General features: G+C 38.0%; 1 protein-coding gene across 2 annotated transcripts in view; it reads left to right on the top strand.

Annotated features, from left to right (window-relative positions):
• Nucleotides 1-23177, top strand: part of ghrhrl (growth hormone releasing hormone receptor, like) — a 30847-nt gene that overhangs the window by 1783 nt on the left and 5887 nt on the right. The window contains exons 2-12 of one of the 2 annotated variants that reach the window (XM_023293442.3): nucleotides 8180-8282; nucleotides 8785-8892; nucleotides 10585-10676; nucleotides 11517-11620; nucleotides 13924-14056; nucleotides 14230-14383; nucleotides 15827-15887; nucleotides 16159-16228; nucleotides 16531-16622; nucleotides 17346-17475; nucleotides 20061-20102. In XM_023293442.3, the coding sequence (XP_023149210.2) occupies nucleotides 8180-8282; nucleotides 8785-8892; nucleotides 10585-10676; nucleotides 11517-11620; nucleotides 13924-14056; nucleotides 14230-14383; nucleotides 15827-15887; nucleotides 16159-16228; nucleotides 16531-16622; nucleotides 17346-17475; nucleotides 20061-20102 (1089 nt within the window). The remainder of the gene's footprint in view (nucleotides 1-8179; nucleotides 8283-8784; nucleotides 8893-10584; nucleotides 10677-11516; nucleotides 11621-13923; nucleotides 14057-14229; nucleotides 14384-15826; nucleotides 15888-16158; nucleotides 16229-16530; nucleotides 16623-17345; nucleotides 17476-20060; nucleotides 20103-23177) is intronic. The other variant, XM_055018786.1, reaches the window with a different exon arrangement.

A 23177-nucleotide genomic window follows, 5' to 3' on the forward strand; every position in this document is an offset into this window, starting at 1 on the left:
AAAAACTGGAGGATTTCTTTGCCAATATTGTAGCTATTATATATTAGAATATCACATTATTTATTGTCCACGGTGTCTAATTTTCTTTGTCCAGTCAACTGTGAAGAAGCATGACAGCCAACAAATCCTACACATGTTTTCACATTCAAATCCGACACTCACAACAGCCTTTTCTCTTTTTTAATCAGCCGCTTTATGGAGCTATTATAACACATCCACCTCACTAATTTCCATAACGGAATAGAAGCAGCCTATGTGAAGCAGGCAAATGGGTGGTTTGATGATCAGCATATCGGAGAGAGAACAAGAACAGGGCAGACACTCATCACCGGGTTCCCCTCCTCATTCTGTCACTGCTCAGGACTGCAGAGCATCATAATGAACCACCCATAAAACACGCGTTTCAAAAGGGAACATAATCACAACAAACAACACCGATACGACAATATCATACGGCAGGTTTTCAGTCCGCTGAATGTTAGGGTATGATTGAAATGTTGCACTTTAACCAGCAGCTGAGAAAAAAACAAAACACAGAGAGCATAAAAAAGATGAAAATTGGCTGAATGAATTTTTTTTTTTATATATGGCTGTGGATGTTATTCATCATTAGAGCTAAATCTGCTCACTGCTCAGTTGTCGTTTGATGCTGCATCATTTAAATAAATAGTTTGACATTTTGGGAAATATGGTTATTTTGCCTTCTAGTCAAAAGTTAGATAAGAAGACTGAAGCCACTCTCACATCTGTATTTAAACCCTTACAGAGCCAGATGTTTGTGGCAGATTTGCAGCAAATTTGTGGGTGATTTGCAGTGCTTGCCAACAATAGTTGGATTATGTTCATTTTGTCATTTCTTACTATAAAATAGCGTTACTTTTAAACCGACAGCTCAATCGGAAAGTATGGTTTTACCTTGCTGACATGTTTTGACTGCATCTGCAGCCTTCTTCAGAGCATCTGAAGAAGCTCTGAAGAAGACTGCAGATGCAGTCAAAACGATAGATAGATAGATTGCATTTCTAGCAATACCTAGTAGTATCTTCCCCAGTACACTTTCTAGTAGTATTTATAGTTTGTTTAACGTTCCTGACAGGTAGTTGTTAGTTAATCTTTGGCAATCCTGCCACAGATTTGCAGCAGAACTCATATTTTCATATGCAGATTCGACTCATGGCCGTGGACTTCTGCTCACTTAATGTAACATTTTTGGCAAGTTTGCAGCAAATTTGTGGGTGAGATGCAGTGACAACATTAGTTTGCCAACAAATGTTGCCACAAGTTTTCTATGGTAACCTTCCAGCTATATTCTGGCATTAAAGATGTGTTTGCCACTACTGGTCAACATGTTCACCAGTGGTTTACACCACAGGATACCAGTACTTGTAGTTTTCTGGTAACGTTTGTCATTAGTGGCAAATCGATTATATTTCTGGCAGTAACGGTAGTATTATAGTTTCTTTAAGGTTTCTGGCAGACAGTTGTTAGTTGCCATGCTGCCATAAATTTGCAGAAAATTCGATTTGAGGCAAATTTGTGGTGACCTTCATCTTCACTTTATGTAAACTTGGCAGGTGTGCAGCAAAATTGCAGCAAATTCATACTTTAAATAGCTTTTATACTATCTCAAAAGTGATTTTTTTTTAAAATGGTGCTTTTACTTTGCATTTTGGCAGTAATGAGAAGTTTGAAACTGCTGGTAAAGATGTTAACCAGTGATTTATTACTACAGTTTGCCATTAGACCTCAACCTTTAGCAGTCTTTAGTGAATAATAAGTCAGTTCATGTTTGCAATAAATGACATTTCTGGAAATGATGATATTTGTCCTCCAGATTTCCAACAGACAGCTGTTGTTAACCTTTGGTAATGCTGCCACATATTTGCAGCAAGATCATGTTTTTATGTGCATATTCAAATTGTGGCAAGCTTGTGGGGGACTTTTAGCTCAGTTTATGTAAACCCTTTGGCAGGTTTACAGCAAATTCATAGTTTATATTGTTGTTACAAAGTCTTGGGAGTGATTCTTTATGATGCTTTTACTTTGGTGGTGCAGTTATTAGCATTAGCTGTTGCCTCGCAACTTAAAAGCTGTGGTTTGTGTCAGCTGTTCTCTGGACACTCTGGTTTCCTCCCACAGGCTCAAATAATTCATGTTAGATTAAACAGTGATTTTGTATTGATTAGCGGTTGACCAGTATCTGAAGGATAAAGTGGATGTAACTAATGTATGAAGCTTTTCACAAAGTTAGCCAGAAGTCCACACATCTAATTTGCATGTGAAAATATGACCTTGTGACAACATTGCCAAAGATTATCTCCAACTGTTTGCCAGAAACCTGACTGTTCCAGACTGTCTATCCTCCACTCTTTATGCTAAGATAAGCAAATGGTTTCCTGGCTGCAGCTTCATGCTCATCTAACTCCTGGCAAGAAGGTAAATAAAAGTATTTCCAAAAATGACAAACTATTCCTATCTCTTGACTTCAGACGCCGACCTTGTTTGAGTTCCTTCTGATTAAATGAACATTTTTTTTCATATTTTTGTGCTCTGCTACTGAGGCAGCGGCGTAAAAGTGCACCTCATCTGCTGCTGAAAATAGAAGGCAACAGCTGCAAAGTGAGTCCAATCCTATGGCCCCTTTTTGGGTAGTTAGTGGATAATGGGCTTCACCTCACAGAGAGCATTTTTACAGTCGACTGCACTCTAACCTGGCAGCCTGAAGGGACCTTTGGCTTTGCATTAAGTTCCACAAACATACAGTGTCCCATTTAGCTCATATTTCTATTTGAGCAGGTTCTCCTGTAATTACATGTGCATAGATTTTTCCACCATGAATTTAAATTCCCAAACTCTAGTAATTCAGCGATTCAACACAAAAAATCCCAAAACAAAACACTACTGTCCCACCTTGAAGTAGCCTGTGCACACTAAACCAGAAACTCCTGCTGTCTGCATTTAATGTCACAGCAGGAGACAAAGTAAACCATTAATCCACATGCCCCTCGCTCAGCTTTGAACAGGAAGATCAGTAGCTGCCGGGTAGATTGCACAGCCCTCATGTTTATTAGCATTGCATTAGGAACAAAGAGGACTGGAAGGGATTTGTGCAGGTTGTTTCCAACATGTCAGTCCCTCAGAGAGCTCATGTATTTGCTCCCACTTAAAGAAAATCGGGGCAAACATTTTTGTGTCCAAGTGCAAAAGACGATTGTGTTTCCTTTGCAGTGTTTATTCTGTAGGTCGCTAAATTGGTTTCTTATTCCACACAAACACTGGCTTTTTTCTAAGGATTCCATTATTGATGTGTGTGTGTGTGTGTGTGTGTGTGTGTGTGTGTGTGTGTGTGTGTGTGTGTGTGTGTGTGTGTGTGTGTGTGTGTGTGTGTGTGTGTGTGTGTGTGTGTGTGTGTGTGTGTGTGTGTGTGTGTGTGTGTGTGTGTGTGTGTGTGTGTGTGTGTGTGTGTGTGTGTGTCTACTGTAAATCCTTCAAATGCTCTGCTTTTGCCTTTGATGAAAATCTCAAAGGCAGACTGTCTTCGGTAAAAAGCATCTGAGTGGCACAGAATCCGACTGAGGTAAAAGATTAGATGTCATATCTACACATAAAACTGACCCGTCGTGGAAATATTTGAGGTAATTTGTGTCTTTTAATTCATTTTTTTATTTGATTTAATTGTGAAGAAACTCATAAATCCCCCTTTTTTCACTTTACTGGCATTTTATTGTCTGCTTTTGAGGCTATTTTGAAATCCCTCTTTAGTTTTGGTGCAACAACCCTGAAAATCAACACAGATTTGCCCAGAAAGGTCAAATTTCTGTGTTTCTTTTGATAATGCCAGGCTTCACTCAGTTCAAAATCATTGCACAGAAGAATAATATCAAAACAATTCTATTTGTTTAACGTGTGGTGTTAAAAAAAAGTGTATCACCAAGTCTAATTGTAATTGTCGTCTAAATATCCCCAAAACAAAGAACCATTCTTCTGTAATGTCAGAATTGTACCTTGTGAATTATTCATTTTGTTTTCTATTTGACATCTAAATGATAAACTGAAGCAGCTTGATGCCATAAATGCTGCTTTTATCAAAGATGTCTTATAACCCTTGCGGTTGGAATATTTTGAAACCACTTGCCAAATATTTCTTGTCTCTGCCTTAACTATCTTTCATTTATATTCCTGTTTGTGATGCTAGTCAGTAATGTAACATAATGTTGAAAAAAGAAGATTTGAAATGTGAAATTCCCATATGCAGCTCTTTCTTTGAACACCAGCGTAATTTTTTTTTTTTTCATGAAATTGCTCCTGGTGCCGTTGTGCGGCTGCAGATGTTGTTGTTTCCTCTACAGAGAAACTCATATGGATGTTTAATGGACGTATTTTTAGCACGCAAACCGGCTATCGAACAACACTCAGAAAGCCGGTGACTTGGGGGGAAATCGAGGCTCCTCAGAGGAGGCGTCTGGGGTCCCGGAGGAATTTATCTTCTGAGGGTTTGTTTCATTAAGATGTGTAGCATCTTGTCAGAAAGACACTTGTTTTCCCCTCAGGTCTTTTTAAATGAGATGGAAATGAGCTGAAACAAGGACAGAAGTCTGAGCCAGAAGTGTATCAGTAACATGGATGACTTTATCGAGGTGGTGTCTGTTGAGCTGTTAACGGTTAACTGGATCTACAGCCTTTTAAAGATAAAAGAAGTGCTGATTGGAAGTGGACAGAATGTCATTTGATCAACTAAGGATTAAATATAAATGACTTTAAGTATATTTCTTTATAGGTTCCTACAATGAGGAAGTTTATTTAGAATAAAGTGGGATTAGATTATTATCAGTGCACAGGATTACATGAGATAGATAGATAGATAGATAGATAGATAGATAGATAGATAGATAGATAGATAGATAGATAGATAGATAGATAGATAGATAGATAGATAGATAGATAGATAGATAGATAGACAGACAGACAGACAGACAGACAGACAGACAGACAGACAGACAGACAGACAGACAGACAGACAGACAGACAGACAGACAGACAGACAGACAGACAGACAGATAGATAGAGCAAATGCTACACAGAGCTGCTAAGTAAATATAGGAAAACAGGGTTAGGTTTCTGGTATTATTGAAGTCCAATAATAAACTGGGGAATATAGTAATTAATTAAAAGTAAACTTTTCCAGCAAGTGCTTCAGTTGCTGTAATTTGATGAGGTGTGAAAGTGTACTGGGGAAGATAAAGTTTATCACTAAATTCCATATTAAATCCACACCAGTCAGGTTTTCAGGCTAAACACAGCACTGTCTTTGCTCTTACTCTGCTTAAACATATGCAGACAAAGGGAAATACTGTGGAACTTGGAACATTGTGCGTCAGACACTGAAGCCTGGTGCAACTGCACCTGTTGATCAATTTAAATCCATCATAACAGACTGCACTGCTCCTGAATGGGTCTGTTTGTAATTGTATTCCTTCTTTGTTGTCTTGTTTATTGTTGGCTTTTTATTCTGTTGACTGTGTTCTCGACATTATGTAAGTGATGACTTGCCCTCTATGATTCCTCGAGATTTAATGTGGGTGATATGAGATGCCAGAAGAAGTGGGCGGTTTAATAAAACAACCAGATAAATGCAATATCTTGTCATTGGTAACACAATGAGACTCAGTCTGCTGCTCTGACCTTTAGATTTAGATGACTTAAGTTCACTGGCAGCATTCATAAAATAATAAAATAAATGACATTTTTGAATTCAGCCCTCAGTGGTGGAGCCAGTCCTCTAAACCAGTTTTGGGGTTTTAGATTTCTAGTGACAAGTTTAATTCAATAGAACATAATAGAATTACATATTTTGCTTGAAACCAAGAGTTGCAGTATTTTTATGCATGCTGTTGATTTGTCCATGTATGGTCATTGTAAAAGGTAGAAGAATGTAGCGGGGAAAAGAGTAGAAATATGAATAGTATGAAGCTGAATGGAGAGTCTGATGGCAGACTACAAATCAGCCGTGGAGGTTTTGAACTCAGCTCCGACCCATTTCTTCCTTTGAGTTGTCTTCTTCTGCATTCCTGTCATGTGGAAAATCCTCACAATCAACTGACATTACTCATTCTTCATATTCATATCCACACAGCTCAGTTTCCTTGAGACTGTGACCAAGACACAACCTCCTTTGGGAACAGTCACTTCTCTCCAACTTTCATTCCATCAGAAACATCTGCTGTTATATTCAGTCTCTAACTATATTCTGTGTGGCGTAATGAGTGCATGCCGAGCAAAACACATGAATTCTTACAGAAGTTTTGATCTCTCGTATCTTTTTGGAATCATTTGGATTTAAGATTACTGCAGCGCACACCGACAGTTTACAGTCACAACACTCCAATCCTCTTTTTGCTGTATTCCTTCCATCGACCCTCTTCGCACCAACATCTACGTTCCATCAGCCCTTTACCTTCCCAGAAACAAGATCTTCTTATTTGTTTGAAATGAATGTTAGGCCAAAGTCAAATGCAAATCCAATTATTCTTTGGAGGGAGCAGGAGCAGACTAACGGAGGAATCTTTGATTGGGACTAAATGGATGGAGCGCAGCGTTGTTAGAGAACAAGATTAACATCAGTGACCTTTGGGACAAACTAATTTGATGAATTTTTATATTTCCCCTGTCCCTTTAGGGATAGATACCTGTGTTGAGCAATAAAAACAAAATAAGTCACTGCTTTTCAAAAACCAGAATGCACAATTTTCATGCACGTCACAGCTTTATAATGTAATTAGTTGTTAACTGACCACAAAATTGAGCCTAATTGAACTTTCTAGCCTTGTGTCCTGTACCATGGACTGTCCTAGAAAGGTACACAATGTATTATTCAGAGTGGCAAGACCCTTAATGATGCACAACTTTAAACCTTAAAATAATTTAAATAACTGGTTTATATACAAATTTGGACTACTATAGTTGTCGGTAATGGAAAACTTAGTTGTAGAGAACACAACTGATTTTTGTACCAGTATGTAAAAGTGTTTATTTCCACTGTAAAGTTGGACATTTTAACATGGGAGGTCTGTGGGGACTGACTCGCTTTTGGAATCTGCCTCAAGTGGCCGTTAGAGGAACTCCAGTTTTTCTGACACCTTGGCTTAATTTTTCAGTCCAGAGGGATATTTGTGTTTTTCAAAAGTTGGCAGTTTTAGTTAGAAAACAAAATGTGTCACTGCCTTTGAAAAACCAACATGCATTTTTTTCATGCACGTGTCACAGCTTTTTCATGTAATGATGGGTTAAGTGGCCACAAAATCAAATCTAATGAAACTTTACTGCCTTATTTACTACCTCTAGGCTCTGTCTAATTTGGACCCTGAATACATATTTCAGCTGGAGAAAGAGGAACTAAGGCAGTTCATGCATTTTTCCTCTGGGCCATCGACTGTCCTTCAAATGTACCCACCTATTTTTCAAAGCAGCCACAGACTTACAAATGCTTAATTTTAAACCTTAATATACTTTAAATAGCTGATTTATATTTTAAAGATGAGATTGGTGCCTTTGTCAAGAATGGGGAAATTAGTTACACAAACTAAAATTGTTATTGTACTAGACTGCAAATGTGTTTGATTCCACTGTAAAATTGGACATTTTTACATGGAAGTCTGTGGGGATTGACTCATTTTTTGAGTCTGCCTCAAGTGGCCGTTAGAGAAACTGCAGGTCTTATTACTTTTATTTTTCAGCCCAGGAGGTTGTCACTTTGATTCAATTATATTCAATTTCAATTCTGACTTCACTAAGGATACAACTCATAGGGGTCCATAGAGCAACAAAACAGTGTTCTTTTATTTTGTACAAAAAAGATGATTCCATACTCCTGGGTATAACAAAAAGCTTTTCGGTTTTGGGAGTAATCTTTGTGTGCTGTAATTTAGTATTCATGCATTCTATAGGACATGATTGCAAGATTGCAACAACTGATTATTAACTTCCACTACCCCTCTTGGAATAGATAGGTGTATTTTACCAAAGATTTACAGTTTAAGTGAGAAAACAAAAAGGGTCACAGCCTTCAAAAGCGGACATGTGTTAGTTTCGTAGTTGTGTCACGGCTTTTTCATGCAATTAGATGGTAAGTGGCCACAAAATCGAACCTAATCCAAACTTCTTGCCTTGTTTCCCACTCCAGGCTCTGTCGAGTCTGCACCCTGAATGCGAATACATATTTCAGCTGGAGAAAGAGGAGCGTCGCTGCCTTCAGTACATTTCTGAGCAGGGAAACAGAAGCACAGGTGTGGTTTTTTCCCTTTTCAAATCAACCATTCTGAAACCATTACAGCAGCAGCAGCAGCAGCAGCTCTTTTAAATTCAAGAGTGGCTGTAACTGTGGTATGAAATATACTGCAAATGTTCACATTAAGTATAAGAGTTGAAGGTGGAACAAATGCTTCACAGGAAATCATCAGTTGTCTGGGAATGAAAACACAGTCGGTGATCTATGACTGAGACGCATCTGCAGACAAGACCATTAAGGACAGTTACTTAAGGATTTATGTACGTAATCTACCTAAGATAAAGGTCTTGGTTGGGGAGCTACGGTGTTTCCTCATTTTTGTTTTATGTACACAAGTGGGTGTTCTGGGTTTGAAAAAATGTTCATTATATACACCATTTACCAACACTGGATCCAAATGAGTATATAATTCAACTGTATGTTTCAGATTGTATAGTTTGTGTATAGTTTATGATTTGTAAAATCTTTTTCCTTTCTTCTCCCTAACCTTCGCTGAAAAGGTTGTCATCCATTCTGGGATGCAGTCACCTGCTGGCCTCATGCAGTCACCGGAGAAACCGTCCACAGAGCTTGTCCTGCCGTCTTTTCCCTCTTCAAAAACAGCACAGGTGACTATTAAACCACATGAAAATGAACTGTTATTAAGCTTAATCATGATTCTACTGAAACCAAAGGGTGTTTCTGATCCTGGTGAGTTCACAGAGTGTGTTTTTTTATTTACTTATCCTCCTTAGTAACTCATTAATTTCCTCGTGTTGTGGAATCGAGTCAGACCTCTTTGCCAGATTGCCACAGGAGACTGCAATCCAATTAAGCTTCTTCTAACAAACAAGTCAGCAGGTTTGGGGGTGTGCACCAGTCGTGTTTTAGAAAATGAGCAAACAAGAAGTACATGCATAACAGTGTTTGAACAAGACTAAGAGGCACAGTGAGGCTTTGAATTAAATGCAGATCGGATGGGAAGACTGTGAGCAACATCTGGAACATATAAGGGTTGTATGATGCTGGAGTTGATTGTGTATGGATTTAAAATAAGAACTGCATTATATCCTTTAAATTTGGGCTGATTTTAGGTATAATATCAACTTTAAAGAATAAGCAGAGGTGTAAATGCAGCTGCCACCAGTCATCTCTGGGCCATGGACTGTCCTACAAAGGCACACACTTAACAATGTAAAACTTTAAATCCTAATATAATTTTAATGAACAAGTTATATAAAAAAAACAGCTTTGTACAGTTGTCAAGATATCAAAGTAGTTTTTGGTACCAGACTGTAAATCTGTTTATTTCCGCTGTAAAGTTGGGCATTTTAGCATGGAGGTCTGTGGGGATTGACTCACTTTTGGAGTCAGCCTTAAGTGACCATTCGAGGAACCACAATTTTTGGCACTTTGGTTTTATTTTATGCTTTTTTATGCTTAATTTAAGTTCAGGCTTTAGGAAGGATGCAACTCACAGGGGTTCATAGACCAAATTGGTGTTATTGTACTGTATACAGAAAAGATGATTCATTGAATTTAGGCTGATATTAGGTATAATAACAACTTTGCAGATGAAGCCTAGATGTAAATGCAGCTGCCACCAGTCATCTCTTGATCATGTATTGTCCTGCAAAGGCTTACACTAGTAATTCAAAGTGGCCACGCCTTTAACAATGCATAACTCTAAATCTTAATATAATTTTAATGAATGACTTATATAAAAGTTCACCTTTGTACAGTTGTCAAGAATGGGGAAAATTAGTGACAGAAACAGTTTTTTGCACCAGATTGTAAATCTGTTTCCGCTGTAAAGCTGGACATTTTAACATGGCGGTCTATGGGTATTGACTCACTTTTTGAGTCAGTCTCAAGTGGCTTTTCAGGGAACTGCAGTTTTTGGCACTTTGGTTTATATTTTCAGTTCAGGAGGCTACCATCTGCTCTCAGTTATGTTCAGTTTTTCTTCAGAAATTACTAAGGATGCAACTCACAGAGGTGCATAGAATGAAAAAAAGTGTTGTTGTACTGTATACAAAAAAGATGATCCATTAAATTGGGTTGATGTTGGGTACAATAACAATTTTGCAGGTGAAGTTGAGATGTAAAAGTCACCAAAGCGATTCATCCTAATTGGAACATATTATCAAGACTAAATTTCATGACAATCCATCCAATAGCTGTTGAGATTTTTCAGTCTGAACCAAAGTAATAAAAGCAAAATGAACAGCTTTTTACCTGAATGTATTCCTCTCTTGATCAGGATTCTAAACCCTGCATGGCCATGTTAACTTCTTGATCTCTTGACCTTTTCTTTTCAGGGTCAGTGAGCAGAAACTGCACCACTGGAGGCTGGTCGAGGCCCTTCCCGCCGTACCACATCGCCTGCAACGTGGATGATGACATTCCTGAGGTGAGGGTCGCCGGGGCGAGGCAGGTAAAGAGGTCAGGCCGAGGAATGGCACACTCCAGATTGAGAGCAAAGAGGTCAACAGAGAAAGTTAGAAACAGGTGGAGAAGCAGCCGGAACGAGGAGACAACCAACAGAAAAACAACAGGATGACTCACCTGTTTCCACTGCAGAAATGAACACCCACAACAAGCTAAATTAGAAAAGAAAAATGTACCATTTTCCAGGAGGTTCTTGTAAAATTTTTGACCCTTGTGGGACTGCAATGAAGTGAAAAATATCATACCAATTCCTGCTTTCTGTTTCTTTTGAGATTCTTTTTTGAGATTCTTATGAGAGCGTGGAAAATATCTTTTCAAATGTAAACGTGCCAGATTTGAAAATCAGATAATAGCTGAAATTATCTTGTTTCACAAAGAAGAGAGAAAGATGCTCAATCATAGTTTTTGGAGGAAACTGACTTTTGTGCTATATATAGAGCATATTTTCTTTCTTTATGAAAATGTTCTAAAATGTTCTAAACGCTTGAGTTGAAGTTACAAGTTCTGATGTTACTGTAATTAATTACCTTTTTCATATAGTTCTTTAAGTAGACCCAGTCATCTGCTTCATCCAGTTTTCCTGCCTTTGGACTAAGATTTTTTTTTAAATATGGAAAAAGCTTTCTTGCAGTTCCTCCACATTCATCGCTTCACTGCAGTTTAGTCTCAGACTTGCCTATAATTTGGTGTCATTTTGAGACATTACATTCATTTTGAAGCCCTGACAGTGTTTTGAAAGCTTTGATATCTCTGTATAGTGTCCTTTCATAAAAAAAAAACTTCTTTCTTATCCTGCTTTCAGACAGAACAGTCATACTTTGCCACAGTAAAGCTGATATACACCATCGGCTACAGCATCTCTCTAGTGGTTCTGGCTGTTGCTGTGCTGATCCTGTTGCTCTTCAGGTACAGTATGAACAAATTAGATAAAACAGGTTCTGGTTGTTGGGAAAGAGGTGTTTGATTAGAAATAGTGCATTTTGGTAAACATGAGATAAGCAACATCCAGTCAATGACTGTATATAAAGATGGACAAATCCCCCAAGACGTCACGTAAGGATTTCTTAAACAGTGATTTTGAAGGTCAGTCTGGTAAACTTGAAAATCATTGCTAGAATCCACCTAACTCCCGGCTAATTAAAAAAATTGCATTGATGGAGCTGAGGGAGGCCTCACAGTTGCCTCTATCTCACTGGCTGTCCTACAAAGGTTCCCACCGGTGATTAAAATTAGCCACACCCTTAATAATGCATAATTTTAAACCTTAATGTAATTCAAACAGGTGAGTTATATAAAAAAAATCAGGTCCGCACAGCTGTCAAGAACATGGAAATTAGTTATAAAGACCAAAACCATTTTTATACCAGACTGTAAACATGTTTATTTCTACTGTAAAGTTGGACATTTTAACATGGAGGTTTATGGGGATTGACTCATTTTTGGAGTCAGCCTCAAGTGGCCGTTAGAGGAACTGCAGTTTTTGGCACTTTGGTTTCATTTTTTTCCGTCTAGGAGGTTTCCACTTGTAATCAGCTATATTCAGTTTCAGTTCAGACTTTGTGACGAAAACCACTTTATATAAACTATACTTATACTTTGCATACTGGACATTTCACCTTCTAACATCATTATATCTGTAAATTTATCTGCACCTATTTATGTCATTTGCATATCTAAGCACATTCTGTTCATTTGCATATTTCTGTGTCACTCTTGTATATTCTTGTATATTTTGTTAAATTGTCTTATATATTATATTTTCTAGATTGTTTCTTATTCTTTTTTATTTTATTTTACCTTAAATTTATACCCTCCCCTAATATTGTGTGTTGTCTTGTTGTCTACCCCCCTTGTTGTTAAATACCCAGCTGCTGTAAGAACTGAATTTCCCTCTGGGGATTAATAAAGTTAGTTTAAGTCTATAACAAAAAGCATTGTTGTACTGTACACACAATAGATTCATTCAAGGCACTCACAGTCCTGGGTTTGCAACTTTGCAGCATGTTTTTGTTAATATGCAGTCGTGTTTATCAAAGACAGAAGTGGTTTGAGATTTCTTGCTGATATTTAGATTATAAATCTGATCCCAGTGTCAAATTTGTACATGAAATATGAAGCCATAAGAACTTGCAGATCAACTTAGTTTAGCATAAAAACTAGAAACATAAAAATCAACCAACATGACTCCATTCAAAGTAAAAAAGAAAACCCAGAAAACTCCAGCTAGTACTTCTCTGTTGTAATGATCAGTTGCTATTAATGGGCCTAACGTTTCCTGTAGTGCTTTGAGTGATTGACACAACATCAAGGGTCTCCTTTCACTCACAAAGCCAACTTTGGTTCACTGGATTAAAGATACTAGGAACAAGTAGTAACACAAAACCCACTGATTAATGTTATTTTTTTTCTCCTGTCAGCTGGTGGGTTGTTTGATGAATCGAGTTTGATTGCCACAAAATCATTTGATGAATGTGACCACAATCAGCACCATCACTTCCATCTTTCTTATGTATGGGTTTTTGGTCTTAATGCGATATAAAATTTGAAGGATTTTATTCTTTTGTTAAAGTTTCCTTTCTGGCTATTGTTTAAACTCATCTCTGTGTATTAGAAACTTATGTTTGAAAGTTTGTTCCCACATAAATAATCCCTTTATATGTTAAACTGGCTTAAATTTCACCCATTAGAATGTCCCTGCCTCTCCTCCACATACCCTCCTGCTAGTTGCTGCAACTGAGCACACCAGCTCTACTACACTCTGCTCAAACGCTGTAAAACTACTCTACACTACTCAATGGCAAGTTGTAATAATAACTACAACACTTAGCAATGCGTTCTGGAACCAAAAAACAATTCTGTAGAGGTTTAATGACATGGAAAATCCCACTTTCTGAGATGACATGATTGATTTCTTTGGTTTGTTACATATAAAACTCTGGTTGTCTAAATCTGTGTTTTTAAAACTGTTATCAGTATTCTTCAGTTTAATGGTGGAAATGTTTAAGCATTGTGTTGATGGTTTATTTCACTCTTCTATTATATAAAAAACACCATTTGGACATGTTACCAATGTAAAAAATTCTACTTAAACCAAGACTTTATAGCTATGCTTAAGATATAAAATTATTCTGTTCTGTTTTTCATGTGTTGTGCTTGGTGTAACCCTATAGTTTATATTTATTATGTATCTGTTTCCTGCTTTTCAACAGAAAACTGCGCTGCGCAAGAAACTTCATTCACATCCAGCTGTTTGTTACCTTCATCCTGAAATCGGTGGCGGTGTTTATAAAGGATGCTACTCTGTTCTCCAGCGATGACACCAACCACTGCACCCTCTCCACAGTAAGATAATCACACTCATGACAAGAGGCTCTTGGTCGTATTAAGAAACTCCCCTGAGTAGATTCCCTTGTTCCCATATTAATGCAAGCTGCTGCGCCTCCTCTCACACTAATTCCTCCTTACACTTTCCTCTCTGTCCTTCTTCTTCCTCCCTTGTTTTCCTTCCTGTCCAGTTTGCCTGTAAGGTCTCTGTGGTCTTCTGTCACTACTGTGTAATGGCAAATTTTTTCTGGCTCCTGGTGGAGGCGCTCTACCTCAGTTCCCTGCTGCTCTCCTCTTTCTATCACAGCCGCCGATGCCTCTGGGGCTTCAGCCTGCTGGGATGGGGTGAGAACTTTAACATGCAGAGCTGCAGAGCTATTGTAGATATTCTACACTTGCATTACAGTCTCCTACATGATATTTTCACTTGCAGTGTGTAAAATATAAAGCATAGCGCTTAAGCCTCGCTTTGTAAGGATTACAAAATGAAGCTGGCAGCTTAAGAAGACTGAGGCACTTAGTTTTTAAAAGTTTTTTAGATGCAAAGTCTGAATTAAAGTCAGTAAAGTTTAATAGAAAATGAAAAGTTTGCAAGTGCACTCAAATCTGCATTGGTTTGCGCCAAGACACTGCTGTTTATTGTGTTAATGCAGCCAGTAGTTTTTTTAAAATCCTAGAAAACAGATGTGAGTATTTATGCCAATATCGATATCACTTTATGCACCAGAGATTGTTCTCCTGTTCTTTTTTGATGGCACAAATCATGGAACTGAGTGATTTGCATTCTCCAGTCCATCTGATTTGCATATGGTTTGATATATAACTCTGTATTTTGGAAAAGATCTGCCTTGTAATGTAGATATTACACCCTTTTTTCAATTGATTTAAGAGGTTTCTTGATTTTTCAGTCCACAAATGTTACCACAATGAGGGTTCTCTATTAAAAATGTATAAGGGGTTTATGAGTTTAATATATTTTTTTTACATTTACTTCCCTGAAATACTAGAATTTTTATGTGAACAGCCAATACTTTTGTAATTTATTTATATCACATCTACCACTGTCATTCATATTCTGGCATTGGGTTTATGACAATAATTCAAGGACAAAACAGTCAATCTTTGTATTTATTCTGACACTGGAACATGAAGATATTCCATCTTCCAAAATCGAATGAACAATTTCAAACCTAATAAGCAGAGCAGTTTAAAATAGCTATCTACATTTATACTTTAATATACGGTCCTACTTTGCTTCCGCAAAGTTTTGCAGGAGTCTTCAGGGACAAAAATTAAACAAGACAGATTGCCGTCAGCAAACGTCTTCAGCTTATTATTTTTAATAGCTAAAAACTCTCCTGGCTCGGCGGCATCCGGAGGAAAACAAACCAAATTAAAGTCTACGTCCCTGAGGCGATCGCTGCTAATGTAATTCATCACGTTTTGTAGTTTGGCTGTCTTTTAAAACGGTGTTCGAGTTGGTTTCTCAAGGTGTCGACAAATGAAAAGGGTCCTTGCACACAATAGCAGATGTTTGCTGCCACTTTACTTGCTGAGTGTAATTAATAAGCAGGAAAATATGAGCCAACATATATTGCATATATTATAGATATAAAGTACATTAAACTTCAAAAATAACTCATTTACTTGTAGTTTTTGCTGCACAGATCAGTGCAGATGTTAGAAAAGTTGATATTCAAACAGGTTCACACATTGTCTGTCGATGTAATTACAGTTTAACTATCTCTCATTATATCTCACTGACATCGGTTCACTGTTTTTCCACAGGTGTCCCTGTGCTCTTTATAGTCCTGTGGATTGGATCCAGAGTGTACTTTGAGGACACAGAGTTTGTATAAACTTCCATTACCACAGTCGATATCATAAAAGTCACAGTTAGAAGCACAGTGAAGCATTAAAGTATGTAACAAAAATAATTTTAACAATGTGCAGGAAGATAAATACAGATAAAAGTGGAGTTTTCTGTACTTAACTTTGTAATTGCTTCTATAATTTACACTCAGAGATTATTTTTTCTGCAGTCAGTTCAGCTCATAGTACGTGACGATGTAGGAGAACTTCTGTAGAATATCGGAAGTTTAAAATGTCATTTCATCCAGATGTTGGGACATCAACGAGGACTCGCCCTATTGGTGGATCATCAAAGGACCGATTGTCGTCTCAATAGCGGTAAATGTTCCCATCGTGCTGTTAAAAACAAAATGTTGGACTGCTGATTATACACCAGGAATATTTGTTCACTTTTTATTGTCTGTTCTCAGAGACATAGTGGAGGGAACATAACTTCTTTTATCCCGTTAGAATAGAGTTCCCAAAGCTGCTGTCCAGTCAACGACACACTTGTTTGCCCATACTGTTGCCATGGCACTCAATAATTATGTCATTGAAAGCATCATTTTGGGATAATTACTACCTGTCAAGGCATTATCCCATTGTTCTTGATTCTGCATATTCGCTTTTTCTATCAACAGGTCAATTTTATGCTTTTCATGAATATTATCAGAATCCTGATACAGAAGCTCAATCCTCGGCTGATCCAGTTCAATAACTCCTCTCAGTACAGGTAATCCTTCAGCTGCAGACACACTGTTAGACTAGAAGAGACACTGCAGAGAGGACTACAGATGCATTTATTTATTTTTTACCAGAAAGGATCAATTCTTTAGGTCTGAGATTTGCTTTAATTAAATTTCGCTTTCATCTTTTCCCCTAGACGGTTTTTGGGGGATTTTCAAAGTCATGTTTGTGTTTATCTTGAACTTTTAAGCTTTGTCCGTCTGGATGGACACGTTCTCAAATATTATTTTTTACTCCGGTAGTTTTCCTTTCTGATAAGTGGACACTTTGATGTTGGAGGAAAATGAAAGTAAAAAAAAAACTGCTGCTACACGACAGCAGGGCAGTGAATGAATCATGAACTAGAACTAGTCAGTCCAACCATGTCTATTGTAACACTTGTACCGAGAGGCTAATGGAATTTCTAATTACAGTAGACTCAAATAGTTCATGCATGTCACATATATCCAGCTCTTATTAAAATGACATACTAATTGTAAGTTAAATAATGCTTGACTTAGGTTCCACTAAACATCATTCTACCTCTGCACACACACATTTTAATAGTTATTTTCAATCATGCACCTGCTACTTCCTGCACACACAAGTATCCTCTTCACTGATACCTGACCATGAATCCATCTACGTTCACACGAGACGCGATGCAACAAGTGACTCCCTCGGCTGGCTTCACCTCCTGCACCTTTATTTCCTCTCTTCTCTGCAACAGACGCCTCACTAAGTCCACCCTCCTGCTCATCCCTTTGTTTGGCACTCACTACATGTTCTTCAATTTTCTGCCTGACTACTTCAACATTAACCTGCGTCTCTGCTTCGAGCTCTGCATGGGATCCTTCCAGGTACACAGACACACTAACACACTCCCTATTCCAATTATATCACACATGCTGCACCCACATGCACAATCTAATGTCTCTAGGATCTCATAATAAACCCTCAAGTGTGCTTGTGTGTCTACGTGAGTCACATCAATCGAAATCAGTGCACTTCATTTAGAAGGCATTTAGAAAGAACAGAATGAAATAGTTTTATTATCATTGCACAATGAAACTGAGCAGCAATCATGTCAGAGCATTCACACAATTGGACAACATTTTTAAAAGTATAATAGGAAATGTGCCAATATAAAATATAAACATCTAGTAGAAAAAATAGCAAGTGTATGTGTGAACACAGTGGATTAGTGTATTTAAGACAGCTTATTTAGTGTATTAAGAACCACACCAATCAGACGCCACATTATGACCACTGTCAGGTGAAGTGAATAACATTGATTATCTCTTCATCATGGCACCTGTTAGAAGGCTGGATTTATTAGCAGCAAGTGAACATTTAGTCCTCAAAGATGATGGAAAGATGGGCAAGCATAGGGATTTGAGTGAGTTTGAGAACAACTAAACTGTGATGGCTAGACGAATGGGTCAGAGCACCTCTAAAACTGCTGCTCTTGTGGGGTGTTCCTGGTCTATAGTGGTCGGTGTCTATCAAAAGTGGTCCAAGGAAGAAGCAGTGGTGAACCGGCGCCAGGGTCATGGGCAGCCAAGGCTCTCACTGATGCATGTGGGGAGGAAGGCTGGTCCATATGGTCGGAACCAACAGATGAACTACTGTTGCTCAAATTTTTGAAGAAGTTAATCCTGGTTCTGATAGAAAGGTGTCACAATACACAGTGGATCAGTTTGTTGCATATGGGGCTGTGTAGTTGCAGACCAGTCAGGGTGTCCATGCTGACCTCAGACCACAGAGCAATGGAAGAAGGTGGCCTGGTCTGATGAATTATGTTTTATTTTACATCGCGTGGATGTTTGAGTGTCACTTACGTGGGGAACGCATGGACCACCAGGATGCACTATGGGAAGAAAGCAAGCCAGTGGAGGCAGTGTGATGCTTTGGACACTGTAATACTGAAAAACCATGGGTCCTGCCATCTATGTGGATTTTACTTTGACATGTACCACCTACCTAAGCATTGCTGCAGACCATGTACACCCTTTCATGGAAATGGTATTCCCTAATGGCTGTGGCCTCTTTCAGCAGGATAATCCACCGTGCCACAAAGCAAAAATGGTTCAGGAATGGTTTGAGAAACACAGCAATCAGTTTAAGGCATTGACTTGGCCTCCAAATTCCCCAGATCTCAATCCAATCGAACATCTGTGGGGTGTGCTGAAATACATGAGATCCATGGAGGCCCCACTTCACATCTTCCAGGACTTAAAGGATCTGCTGCTAACATCTTGGTGCCAGACACCACAGCACCCCTACAGGGGTCTAGTGGAGTCCATGCCTTGATGGGTCAGGACTGTTTTGGCAGCAAAAGGGGAAACAGCACATTATTAGGCAGGTGGTCAAAATGTTATGTCTGATCGGTTATATAGAAACAGTAGTGTAAGTGATGTTGCACTTCTGGATATAGCACATTGTTGAACATATACCAAAAATGTACAGCTCGAAGTCATGCAAAAATGACATACAAAATACAGTTGTATGTCAACGTGTAATTTCAGTAATTAAATATAAGGTGAATAAGCTAATAGGTGAAAAGTTATAGATATTTCCAGATTTTGCAAATTAACAGTAAGTAGGTTAAATTAAATTGCTAGTAGGCACTTAGCTCCAGACAGTTAGTGTGAAAGTTGGGCAGAGTTCTGCTCTCTTATGGATCTCAGATCTTCACATTTTTAGCTTAGACTTGAAGGTCACTAAAGGTATCAGATTTGCTTTGATTTCTGCCCTTGTTTACATCGTCCATGCAGTAAAGAAAGCAGCATTTACAAGTGAACTAAAAGTCTGTATGAGAGCATTACAGTAGTTTAGTAAGGCTCTGTTTATGAAAGAGATGGTGATACATTTTTTTCTCATAAAGTTTGACTGGAACCATACTGTACATTTTTAAAGCTCCAACTGTGCAAATCAGGAGAAAAAATCTGTCTCTTAGGATGAAAAATAAAGGTTTTATGTTTGGTGGAATATCAAAGTAGACAGAAACATTGACATTTTTGACCAAATTTTCACCATCATATCACTGATTTGTATAATTCTATCACAGCAGGAATGTACTGTTGAAGACCACATATGCATATTAATGAACCTGCAAAATTTCAGGACTCTAGCTACATTATTTCTCAAGTTATGGCACTTCGGATTGGCACAAAGAAAACAACACAAAGATCAACATGACCCCAACTTCTTTAAGGATTTTTAACTCAAAAAATAATGGTACCAGATTTTACACATTCTCAGCTTAATCAATATTTACCATTTTAAATAAAAAGTATTTTATTGAGATATAAATACAAATTCTCTTTCTTCCAAAGATCAGCTCTCACCTGACATTTCAGCTTAACCTTCACATCAGTAATCTTTCAACGACATGTACTAGCGCTAAATATGATGAAATGATTACAAACTTCTTCTTTTTCAGGGGCTTCTCGTGGCCATCCTCTACTGCTTTCTCAATCAAGAGGTTAGTAAAAGACGCACCTCCCTCAGGCGATTTCCATCACCTTATTCAATAGATCACACAGATCATTTACATACCTCTGTCATGTAAAAAAAACTGCCTGATTGTATGGCAGCAGGAGGTGAGCGGCTTGGAGCTGTCAGGGTTTAAAATTAAAAGCATTTCCAACTTTTCTTCCCCTTATTGCATCGCGGAAGACGTCAAAGCGTTTATCGAACCAGTAAGATTAATGTGAAACTAAACTCCAAGAGCATGAGGGCAACACCAGTCCATGTGTAACAGTCACTACGTCATAGTGCTTAATGAAAATAGATGCTTCATTTTTCAATATCTCTATAATTTCATGCCCTAGCAGCTGTTCTTCTGGTACGTTATGATACGACAGATGTTGCCACTGTCTGTTTTGCAGTTTCCCGTCCATCTAACTTGCCTGTGGTTTTATTCTGGAAATTATTTGCCTTGTGATGTAGATATTACATGTTTTTTTCATCTAAAATAACAGCTTTTTTGATTTTTCAGCCAACAAATGTAGCTATTAACGAGGGTTTTCTGTTAATACTTTTTACATTTAAAAATTTGAAATTTTTTAGATTTACTTTCCTGAAAAATATTTTTTATATTTTATTCATATCACACCTACTACTCTCATTGATATTCTGGTATTAAGAATTTGAGGAAAAAACTGTGCACTTTGGGTCATCTTTGTATTTATTCTAACGCTGAAACACAAAGGAAGGAATGCCATCTTCTCAAATCTACTCAACAATTTCAAACCTATTTAACCTAAACCTTTTTTAACATGCTTAAAAGCTGCATGGATCATACTTTATTCAAATGAATTTGTCCATTTAATCTGCATGCATATATTCTTGTAGATTAAAAAGCTGGAATTTGCAACTGTGGCTTAATTTATGATTTTTAAAGTTTGAAAAATGTCACTGATGCACCAGTGATACTGCGTGTAAGATGACAATATCCATGACTCGGAGGTGTGTTTATCAAGACTGAACTGGAGTTTTTTGATCCTGTTTTAAAGGTTGACAGAAGTAATTTAACCCTCCTTTTATCCTTGGGGTCAGTTTGACCCCATTCAATGTTTAGCGATCAAGAAATGATAGTTGACTTTATTTTATTTTGCTTCATATTTCATGACTTTTCCTAATTTGATGGGAACTATCGATTAAACATAAAATTGTCATGATGATATTTTGTCAACTTGCCGAACACATTTTGCACGCATTGGTGTTCCTCTGGGGTCAATTTGACCCCAAGCTGTTTTGGCTGCGTAAAACTTTGTCTGTCTGTCTGTCTGTCTGTCTGTCTGTCTGTCTGTCTGTCTGTCTGTCTGTCTGTCTCTGTCTGTCTCTGTCTGTCTGTCTGTCTGTCTGTCTGTCTGTCTGTCTGTCTGTCTGTCTGTCTGTCTGTCTGTCTGTCTGTGTGGCCTAACATCCCCACACCTGCAGCTGCAGAGTTGATACTTTTGAGCTGATACATAACAAGGAGGTGGGCAAAACAACTATTCCCACAAGAACTTTCTTCTAGTGGTGTGGGCATGGAAACAACTTGACTTGTGAACTCCTGCCAAAATGAAGAAACCATTGTAGGCTTGGAGGTGATCACATCCAAGTCTTTCTAACTACACATTCCCCCACCTCTAAAATTATCACCTCAAGCACAATGTTTTCAACTGATGGGTCAATGAAGAGCTTGAATAGTGACTTTATGTCTTCAATACGTCCGACTGTATGTCTGGTGGGACACACTCTTAGCAGCACGTCTATCTTGTTGTTGAAGTGAGTAGAGGGACCATAATTTTCAGTTTTTGGTGCTAACGTGACATGGGGGATGAGAATGTTTCTGAGACAGAGGATTGTGTTGAGGAGGACAACGATTTTGAGGCATTCTCATCTGATGATAATGAGAGTGTTGACCTTCCTGTTGTTTCTCAACCACCAGCAGACACAAACCAATCGCTTCCAAAAATGGAAAGATAATATGGTCCTTTCCCCACTTCAATGGCAGGATAGACGTAGTGCTACTAATATTATCAAAATGGTTCCAAGGCTCACCAGATATGCAATCAGCCATGTTGAAGACATCAAGCCATCATTACAGCTCTTCATAACACCATCGATTGAAAATATTGTACTTGGATGACAAATTTAGAGGGGAAGCATGTGTATGGGGGGACAGTTGGAAAGACTTGGATGTAGTTGATTTGAAGCCTACATTGGTTTGCTCATTTTGACAGAAGTTTACAAATCAAAAGGTGAAGCAACAGCAACCTTTTGAAACGCTGAGACAGGAGCAATATTTCTGGCCACCCTGTCTCTAAAGACATTCCAAGTTTTGTTCTGTGTTACGATGATAAACAAATATGTTTATGAGAGGAAAGGGGATCATCACTAGTCAATATGGTTCATTCTGTGAGAGTCATGAATGTGCCCCCCAAATTAGAAATGATTTGAATGAATGATTTCCAAGATACACTAACTCCAAAGCTGAAAGTTTGACCTGATGGTGGCGCTACAGGAACAGTAATATCATCACCAAAACCGGCAGGGTTCATACTCTTGTGGTCATGAATGTTGTCAGTAAATTTGAGAACATTTGTATGAAATTTTTTCACAATACATTAGTTGTAATTTAAAAGTTTGCCTCAATGGTGGCACTAAAGGACAGATCAGATTTCACTATCAAGGGGTTATTTATGTATTCAACAAATAAACAAAGTGCCTGACACAACAACTTGGTCAACAATTTTCCGTAAATCCTTTTCTGGAGGCAAATGTCCCTGGGGTCAAATTGACCCCAGGGACAAAATGTGTTAGTAATATTTGAGGAGAATAGGAGGGTTAAGCTTTTGTAGATTAGTCTTTTTGCAGAGTGTGTAAATATAAGGCTACAGCCAACAGCTTAGATTAGTGGCACAAAGATAGAGGGGAAATAGCTAGCATGGCTTTGTTAATAAGTTTTTAAAAATGTATTTAAAACTCACAAATTAACAAGGTATTCTTATTTATTAAGTTCCAACAAAAACTGAAGAGTAAAAATAAGATTTTTTTTCCCATTTTACAG

This window comes from Amphiprion ocellaris, chromosome 2, assembly GCF_022539595.1.
Source record: "Amphiprion ocellaris isolate individual 3 ecotype Okinawa chromosome 2, ASM2253959v1, whole genome shotgun sequence".
Lineage (NCBI taxonomy): Eukaryota > Metazoa > Chordata > Actinopteri > Pomacentridae > Amphiprion > Amphiprion ocellaris.